The sequence below is a fragment of the Atractosteus spatula genome, chromosome 7, assembly GCF_055471065.1.
Source record: "Atractosteus spatula isolate fAtrSpa1 chromosome 7, fAtrSpa1.hap1, whole genome shotgun sequence".
NCBI classification, from domain to species: domain Eukaryota; kingdom Metazoa; phylum Chordata; class Actinopteri; order Semionotiformes; family Lepisosteidae; genus Atractosteus; species Atractosteus spatula.
The window spans coordinates 22436626-22447078 of NC_142712.1; the positions used below are offsets into that span (position 1 = coordinate 22436626).

The 10453-nt window shown below is 37.9% G+C and overlaps 1 protein-coding gene across 1 annotated transcript in view; it reads left to right on the top strand.

Annotated features, from left to right (window-relative positions):
• The window catches only part of LOC148830734 (roundabout homolog 2-like), a 30688-nt gene extending 22550 nt beyond the window's left edge, over window positions 1-8138 (top strand). Inside the window, exon 2 of the mRNA XM_088920492.1 lies at window positions 6773-8138. Within this exon, the coding sequence (XP_088776618.1) occupies window positions 6773-7122 (350 nt within the window). The 3' untranslated portion in view covers window positions 7123-8138. The remainder of the gene's footprint in view (window positions 1-6772) is intronic.
• The last annotated feature ends 2315 nt before the right edge of the window (window positions 8139-10453 follow it).

The following is a 10453-nucleotide window of genomic DNA, read 5'->3' on the forward strand; positions in this document are numbered from 1 at the left end:
AAATTAATTTTAAATTAAATCCAGCCTTTTGTTGAAGGAGCCCAGAGTTTAAAATTCCTTTATTTTCTTTCAAAGAAACTGTAAGAACTATCATAACGTGAATTCTGTGTTCCTCTTAATGAAAATGAAGTTATACTAAAGTTCCCAGAAAATGAAAAGAAATAGTGTTTGGAGCAGAGAGCACAGGGCTGGAGGTGCATAATATTTGAATACATATTTGTAAAATGTGTAGAATTTAAAATAGTTCTTCTCACATTATAATATAATCTGAGCTGTGCTTTTGCTCACTGCAGACTTGTCAATATAAAATATGAGCTGTGTTCTATATTCAGTGTTTTTTTTTATTAAAGGCAGAAGAATCTGATTCCAGAAATGGGCAAAGTAAGACTGCCATTGTTAAAAATCCTGAATTAATCAATGAATCACACCGTGTCCCCAAGGAGCTCCATTTCCACTCATCTTGTCAGAGCTGCTGTAAAATTGTCACTGAAGCCTCTTATTCATGTGCTTTAAATATAACAACAATGGGACATGATGAAAATTTTGTCAGGTATTAGTACCGTAAGTGGTCACTAATGTTTAGTGTGGATGTTTAACCCGAGAACATGTGCCTCTCTGAAGCTCTTAGCTGTAGAATATACAGTACCACTTTCCATCTGATTTAAAAAAAAATTGAAATAAATATGCTTAATGCCAGTGACTAGGTCCATATTTGGGAGGGATAAAACATTTTTAGTATGGCATTTTGCTTAAATCTTGCAAACCTTTAAAGTGCAGTCTAGTATGGGGCATACATCCTAAATTAATAAAGCATTCTTGTTTTCTAAAAAATGGAAGAATATAGTTTGAATGACTTCAATGTGGAAAAAGGAAAAAGGAAAAAAGAAATGGGAACTGTCCCATATTCACAGAACAATTTTTAGCTATTCATAACTAGCTGTCTTTTTTATTCAATTCTGAAATAGTTAAGATGTATTTCAGAATTGACTGAGGTGCTGACACCTGCTTAGAACACATTTGATTGAGGGCTGTAGATTATTACATTATTACATTTTTTGCTTTGGTGTTCATTTATATGAGCATGAAAATTAGAAATAGATAAAATCAGTTCCTCACACCTGAAGAAGGCCCCACAGCCAAAACATTGTGTCTTTTCTTTTCCTTTCAGCATACAATAAACCTTTACCTGTTCCTTTGCAGATGCAGTAAAATCAATGCCTGGCAAAGGCATATACAGTACTGTATGTTGCATATAAGCTAAACAATGCTTACAGTAAGAAGGTTATAGAAAGACCACTTACTGTAAAATGGTGTAAACTATAAATTGACTTCATGGTCACTTGAGACTGAATGCCATGATGATATAATCCATTAGCCTTTCACTTCTTAATATCAGAGTTCAGAGCTGTCTGTGGTCACTAGTAAGCCGAGCTTGGTGACTAGCCTTGAGTGGACAGTAGTTAGCATTGCAAAAAGCACCATTTGTCACACTGGGTGGTATGTTGATGGCACACAGATGTAAATACTTTTTAAAATAGGGTTATTACTGAAGTCATTTAAACAAAAATTGTTTTTCCTTCTTTCATATCCTGCATGGCTTAGAAAAAAAAACATTGCCAGTAGTATCCTATAACTCATGGGCTTTCATTTTATTTCTCCCATTCTTGCTCTCTTTCTGGCGCAAAACTGGTATGCAAAGAGGAAGACAAAAAGGCCTCCATCCATGATGGGCTTGTTTCTTTAACAAGAAGGGCACGGCAGAGAGTCACGTACTGCCTGGGCACTCTCCGAGAGAGGCTGTAGGGACCTGATTAGCCTGACGGGGGAGGACAATTGCACAGGCATCTGCTCTGTTAATTTTGAGAGAAAATTTACCAGATGGAGACTCAAGGTTTAAGTGATTAGAAGGCAGTAGATTGGAATACAAATTGGATTAAAAGAAATTAGATTGATATAAATCGAATTGAGTCACAACAGTTTGTGTTGTGCGTACCAAGGGGCAATGGATTATGGGAGAAGCAGATGCTCCAATGAGATAGGAATTAATGTGCCTTTGACACTCCATCTGGGAAGGCCAGAGCACAGAGTACGTCCCTAATCTCACTCTCCATTTATCAATGCCATAATGTTAATTAGTACTTCATTCATTAACTTACTTACAGCAGAATACAAACTCACCCCTTTGCTCCAGCCCGGCTTGAAAATGTTTTGTCTTGCCAAAAAGCTGCTTTATTCATTTAATTCTGCTGTAGCAAAGTGTAGTGCCAAGTATCTAAATGGAGCTTCTTACTCCCGTCCCTTTTAAAGTCATGTTTTATTGAGGTCACAAGTCTTTCTTAGACTGACTAACCTGGGATTTTAGTGCAGATTCCTTCAACGTGATCTATAAAATGCATTAGAATTATAGTGTGCTTGTTTCTAATGCCACTAGAAGGATGGTGAGTAACTGTAATTAATCACCAGGAGTAGTTCAAATTAAAAGAAAGCGAATAATATAAATATTATGTGAAAAAGACTGATCCTCTATAAGTGGGTACAGAGAATAAAACAAATGGAAATAGTATGCCAGCTTTTTTTGTTTTGTTGAAATAGATTGTGACACTACTTAGGTGTGACAGTGGTCATGTGACCCAGCTCTGTGCCAAGTCACTTTGGAAAGTGTGGAAGTTTTGTGCTGACTGTACAATCTCTACTGTGTCCTTCAGGCTCCGTGAGAGCCATCGCAGTGTGTATCAAAGGACACAAATTTTCAGAACCACTCACGCAATTCAGTGGGATTTATACAGTGAAGAAATATGAGTTGGTAAATTTCTCAGTATAAAAACAATGGTGAAATAAACATGATGCACATTCTGTTTTGTTCCACTAACACAAGGGCATTCCAGTGACTGTTTTAGGGATGTTTTTTATAAAGTGGGAAAAAACACTTGCAACTCCACCAAATAATGTGACAAGGTTTTGAGTTTTTTGCAGTCCAATCGCATGCTTCCTCACAGCAAGAGTACCTTCTATTGTGGCTGTCACAAGGAAAATGGTGAGGGGGATTGAGCTACATATTTCACAGGATCAGTGCACATTTATTCATTTGGCCGACACTTTTATCTAAAGTGAATTACAATTGCATCTAGTGAAGACCCGAAGTGTGCATATAACAGTAGCATAAAACAACAATAAAACCACAGAAATCAGCATGAAGAGCTGGGAAGCTCAGTGCATTGACAGGCAGAAAGTAGTGATGTAAAAGCATGGAAATTAAATGAGGGGATAGATTTCCCAGACAAACATTTATTATATGCCACCAAGAGACTCTATTATGTGCCTAAGGGTTTGAATATTAAGGGTTTTAACATTTTGGCCAATGAATGTACTTCAACAAAAGTTGTCAAAGACATCTTTCTTTTGTTAATACTAAACTGCATGCTTTCTCATACTACCTGAAACCCCCAGGGAAAGTAAATTGACTGATCTGTTGGAAGATTTACACAAATGAACAAAACTTTGGAGCTCACATTATCTCTACAATGTTTCATAAATGTAATAGACTACAGGATTGGTGGAAATTGAATAAACAGGATTAGGAGAATTGCAGAAAAAGTCATGTTAATGTACGTAAAAGTCCCTCTTTTTGCTGAAAATGGAAATGACACATATCTTTAAAAAGACCTCTATATGCTGTACTTTGCAGGGAGAAGTAATCATTTTTAAAGAATGGAAAAATTTGTGCTAACTTGAATCTTTAAAATGAGACACTGTTGTTCCAGTGTATTAGTAACTAAAATGACCTTGGTCAAAGTTCATTGTTGATCCACCAGATAATGATTCCAGACAGACAGCTCAGTAGGAATAATGTTTCCTCAGAAAACTCTGTAACAGGAAAAATAATACTGCTTTCCAAAAGAGCTTTTTAATAATCATGATTTCCCTGTTTTGGCTAATGTCTTAGAGCCTCTGAGAGGGCCTAAGTGATGTAAATTTCTGGCTGCCCTTAGTTCATATCGGCTATGCGAAAATCTAACCACAAACACTCTAAACAGTTTTATTGGAGTCAATTAGCATAATGCCCAGACTATCTGTGGGACAGCATTTCCCTGTGTTAAAAGAACCTCTTTTATTAAACTTGAGTCAATTAGCATTTTAACATGAAATGTAATTAAGAATGTTAATAGATACAGGATCGGATGTTTTAACAGCGTGTCCCACATCCAGAATAAAAATAATGTCCATTGTAAACAGAGAAGGGACATTTTGTTTTAAATTTCTGTGTTGAAAAGAGAGCAATAGTATTTTACTTGTCATCTTTAATTTCTTGACTTTTATTAAACAAAGTATCTGCTGTTGAGTTGAATTATTAATTGTTTTTTTTACTGCATTTAGAGTATGTTAGAAACAGTATAATCTACTCGCATCTGTGATAGCTTCATCCTTACTGTAAATGTTAGAGGTGCCAATCAGTTGGTTTCTTTGACATGCAATACCACATTATCACAAGTGTATTGGGAGTGCAAGTAACAGTTCCCATTCATAGTGACTTCAATCACTCCTTGATCAATATTTGTGTTACAATTAATAATGACAGAAGTCTTCCCCTTTACTTTAGTACCTAGCCTCCAATGTGGTCTTTGAAGTGGCAGTGGCAGTGGCAGTGTGATGAGAAATGTCTTTGTTACGACCCCAAGTGTCTAGGGGTGTAACATTTAGGATAATTCTTTTGGAAGCAGGTGGGTTTTGATGAGGGACTAGGAAGCGTGATAACAAGGGTAAGGAACTAGAGTGGTGCCAAAGGAAAGAAAATAACAAACAAAATGGAGCTGGCTAGGACAGTGAGGGAAAGCTAATCTGACTACAAAAGAAAACCCGAAACACACGGTCTTCGGCGTCTTCAACACCCTAGCTAACCTGCACTGACTACCCAAAACCATACAAGACAAATGGCACTCACCCGTACTAACTAGTGTACTAATACAAAATCAACTAAGTGTGTAAAGTGTACCCAGCAACCTAAACTAACCTTATATACAAGAGTTCACACAAAAACACAAGTGAACCAGGAATACAAATAAGGGAAAACAAGAGTAATCAACAGGAGCAGGGTACAAAAGAACACAAAAGTTGAACATGTAACACTGGGGCAAGGTAATCACAAAACAAGGATGAACACACAAACAAACGAAAATACAAAGAAACTAACAAAAAAACCAACAAAACAACAAAGCCGAAGCTATACGAAAATACACACACAAAGCAAAACAAACCAACAAACGAAGCCGAAGCAATAACCAGAAGCGAAGCGAAGCGAAGCGATAACCAAAACCAAACGGGACCGAAGTCAAACGAAAGGCCTTTTCTTCCTGAAAGCCTCCATGTTATATAGTGAATAAAATGAGTTCTGATTGGCTGAGAGCTAATTGATGATGACATCATACTGAAACAGTGGTGTGATGGTGGGCCAACGGGGAAGGGAGAACAATCAAGGGTCAGCAGTGTGGAACATAGAAAAAACACACACAGAACACACACTGAGACGTAACAGTCTTTGAAAGAAATAACACATTTCACATGCTTTTGAAAAGGCTATATCTCTGCAGTCTAAGTTGGTATTTTAATTAGTTTATTTAAAAACCAGATACCATATTTGGGGTACAGATGGAGGGAAAAAATATAGTTGTTTGATTCTAACATGAAGAGGGAGCAAATGATCAGCTGCTGTTTTGAAGGAATCCTACAGTAGCTTTAAATATCAAATATCACTGTGTTTATTTACCATGAAAAATAAAACCCTCAAGAGATTATATTGAGAGGCATGTACCCACTGTTTGAAGTTAACAGGCTGACAATATGAACTTAATGTGGTAATGCAAACATACCTTGACCTATGATGCATGGAATGGTTAAATCGCTCTTTCCATTCTAAGCGTTGAAATGCCAGTCTTCCACAACAGACTGATCTCCAGGACTGGGATTTTAAGATCATAGCACATGATGAAAGCCTATTAACATGAGTTTCTAGTATATTTCTCCCTTTTCCAACCTCTTCAGTTTTCTACTCAAATGAATCCCCCTTACACAATAAATGAATGGGCTATGGGCTCACCCATATGCTTTTCCACTCACTTGCATCACCTTTTGTACAGTTTTGTAGTTTAATAACCTTCCTGGATCTTCCATCATCTTCAGTGCAGGCCAGTGAATCTAATGAATTGGTTCATACAGTAAGGAGGCACTTCAGTTAATTAATTAATCTAACTGATATGTACTGTTGGTTCACAATTATCCTTTAATCACCTATTGATAAATTAAACTTGCTTCCACTCTTAGAGATACAGTATGTTCATCAATGGAGTTAGATGCATAAAGGAAAAACTGTGGTGTGCATAGTGAGAGAATTCAGAGAATTCAGTTCATGCATGAAACAACTCAGAGAAGGTTTGCAAGACCTCAGGTGTAAACTGAAAGTGGCTCAGAAGTGGGGCATGGCGAGGTCTAGAGATAACTGTTACCAACAGACAACAGGACAAAATGAGGAAGCAAGATAATTAGGACAGTAAAAAAAAGATGCTATTGCTGGTGCTGCTGAGTTGCTTTTGGGTGTAGTATTCCTTTCTTCAAAAGGTGATCAGGAGTATTTATCCCCTTGTCTTGAGATTTTACTCAACTTTTTTAAAAGTTAAAACAGTGGGATCTGAAAATTTGAAGACATCAAAATAGCAACATTAATGTGCTACAAGTATGTCTTCATATAAAGGGTTCTTTCCTCCATTGTGTCTATTGCCAGGATCCCGCCTTCGCCAGGAGGACTCCCCTCCTCGGATTGTGGAGCACCCCTCTGACCTGATCGTCTCCAAGGGGGAGCCGGCCACCCTCAACTGCAAGGCGGAGGGCCGGCCCACCCCCACAGTGGAGTGGTACAAGGACGGAGAGCGGGTGGAGACCGACAAGGACGACCCCCGCTCCCACCGCATGCTGCTGCCCAGTGGCTCGCTCTTCTTCCTGCGCATCGTGCACGGGCGCCGCAGCAAGCCGGACGAGGGCAGTTACGTCTGCGTGGCCAGGAACTACCTGGGGGAGGCTGTGAGCCGCAATGCATCCCTTGAAGTGGCATGTGAGTACCTCGCTGCCTTTTAAACCCAGCATGCTTTGTGCTCCCTGAACTTGTGTCCTTTCTTCTTGAGCCATCGGTTTTATTCAAACATAAGGAAGATTTATGGTGCTTTAACCTTGGACAATTTCAGAAGACCAAGAAAGACAGATTAAAACTGGGAACCAGCCAGTGTCTTGGATATTCTATAGTAATATATCCTAACAAGGACAGATAATGCTCAAATGAAGCTGATTTTTAATATAAAACACAAAACTAAATTAAATATTTGGACATTTATTCCTAATGCTTTTACTTTAATGTTAACTGTAATTATTTAATAGTGATTAATAACTCTGATTTTGAAGAGAAAGACTCCGCTGATGTTTTCATTATTAAACATGATAATACAAGAAAGATCTATTTTAAAGAGAAAAGACACGACCATTCATATAACTTTTCTATTTCTTTCATTTAAAGTCACATTTCCTGAAGGTTTGATGCTTACTGAGACACAAAAACTATTTTTAAAAAGTGCTTTGTGAAAACCTGGGCTCTGTGATCTCTTTTCCATCACACGGCTATAAAGCTACAGTTTCATACAGCCTAAAACTTTGGCTTGCAGTTTAGTGGGCTCAGCTGGTGGGGGGTCATGCATGGGCTAAAGCCAGATAACAGAAATTGCAAAAATAATAAAATGTTGGCAGCCAGGACAGTACAGTAGGCAAGATCCTAGATATGAAATACGATAGTGCAGAACATTTTGAGCTGTGCACCTGTCTTCCCATGATTCTGGTGCTTTCTTGACTTTGAAGTTGAGCTCTCCGATTATTGCCATTGCAATATTTGAGGGTCACTGTTCTGTTCACATGCTGTGACTGGACACAGGTCAGTTAAACAGGTCCTGACAATACAGATTGCTCTTCAGTTTGTAGCACTGCAAGAACTGTATGTGAAGATAAAGACCCAGGTCTCACAAGAGTTCCAGATGTGTGCCTTTGGCATTTTAATTTCTCTCCTTGAGATATATTAACTAAAGAATTACACACAACACAAGGAAAAATAAGGATCCTGTGAGGGTATTGTAAAGTACTTCAATTAAAGAAGAAATATAGTATTTTAAACAATGAGTTTGACTAATATTTATCTCAATGGAATAACATGAATACTAACATGAAAAGGTCTAGATCTTATTGCTAGCAGTTTTATACATTTGTATAATCAGTATTTAATAATTACAAGTAATAGGTTTATTCCATGTTGAAAAGAGAAGAAAGAAAACACGTTTCGGCCGTGGAGCCTTCTTCAGGTGTTGGAAATTGTTTTAGAAGTCTTTGAGTGTGACTCTGGGTGGTATCAGAGTCAAAAGAAAAAAGTATTAAATTTCAGGCAAAATCCTTTAGGAATGATATTATGTCGACGACATCTGTAAAGGAATAGAAGGTGGTTAGCCTGGTCTTGGAACAGATCACTGTGAAGAGATGGAATGCTGGTTTACTGAGAGAAGGGGGCAAGTGGCCAAGGGAGGAAGAGATCTAGAAAAAGATTTGAAGGAAGGCATAGTGGGTCACAGCAGGTGTAGGCTGTAGTAGTTCAGGTGGGTAGCTACGTCAGCATGCGTAGGCTGCAATAGAACAAGTAATAGGTTTATTCCAAGAAAGAAAATGCAACATTTCGGCCATGGAGCCTTCTTCAGGTGTTCGGCTCCACAGCCGAAGTGTTGTGTTTTCTAAACCTATTACTTGTTCCTTTGCAGCCTACGCATGCTGACGCAGCTACCCACCTGATGTAATAATTGCGTTGGTTATTTCACCTTAATGTAATAATTCTATACTTTCATTGTATTTATACATCCATCCATTTTCTAATAATTCAATTCAGGGTGGCGGGGGAGCCGTAGACTATTCGGGCAAGCAACAGACTCAGGGTGGGATCCACCCTGGACAGGATGCCAATCCATCACAGGGCGTAGACAGACACACACACATTCACACCAGAGCCAATTTTTTCCCAGAAGTTTATTTACCTGTCAGAATGTCTTTGGACTGTAGGAGGAAACTGGAGCACCCAAAAGAAACCCACACGAACATGGGGAGAACATACAAACTCCACACAGATATCACTCTAGGGCTCCAGCACTTAGAAGAAAAAAAGGCTAACCACTGTGCCACCATGACACCCTTCATTGTATTTGTGAAATGCCAAATTCAGTTTTAGCCTCTGTCATAACTACTTTTTCTTTATTTCACAAAAACTGGTTTGATTTGTCTTAATATTAAGTGTTATACAGTTCAATTCTTTTGAAGTCTTCATCTCTATTATTCCTGCAAGAGTTCCACGGCAGTAGATTACTGCTAATGGTGTCCATGATTCTTGTTTTGCTATGTGGGTCTGCTGGAATGACCTTGAAGACTATGTTTGTGTATTTTGAGAAGAAAAAAATAACAGGCTTGTTCAAGTCCTGCTCTGGCCACAGAATTGCTGTGAAAAGCGAATGTGAAAAGGTTTGGGAAGAAACAGTGGCGTAAAATATCTTTTTCATATATGATTCATATCATCATCTGTACCTTAACATAGTGCCTTCAGACTCATACAAACACGGCTTAATATAAAACAAAACATACAGTACAACCCCGAGCACTGCATTAAATTACAGTTAAACTGATATATAGAGCTTCATGGTTTTGTTTACAGTTTACCTACTTTTTCGAGTTTGCCTGCTCCATGTTTGCTATGTTTGTAGAAGAGTCTCTATCATTTATTGATTTTTAAGTTCAAATATACAGTATATGTTCATACCAGGAACACAACAATGTAAACAATAACATTTATGTAAGCCCAGAATGAAAACATCACAAGAAGAAAACAGCTAAAATTGAACAGAAAGGAAGGATTACCAATAATTGTGAAATGTAGGGTTTATAGAGTCTGACGTAGAATAGTTCTTACAATAAAAGTTGTTTTCCACTAGTACTGGAATAATTTTAAGGAACACCTCTAATTAGAGAAATTATGTAGTATAATAACAACATTCTTATAATTACACTAATGGAGGAATGTAGTGCCTTTCAGCAGACATAAGATTTCTCATTTTTCAGCACAGTCAGCTGGACCATCTAGCTCTCACAGCTCGATGGGATTCGTATCAAACAATACTGTGTCCTGATAGCTTTTCCCATTATGGCGAGCTCAGAGAAATCTGAAATGGCATTATATTTGTTTTCCTCCTGCAGTTTTTTACCGTTTTCAGCTGCTAGTTATGGTTAGATTTTTTATATCTTAGGTTTTGCAGTTTACAGCTGATAAAAAAGTTAACTCCCAACTGCAATCCTTGTGTCAGCAAGGGAGACTACAGTGCATTAACACAATCTCAAATAT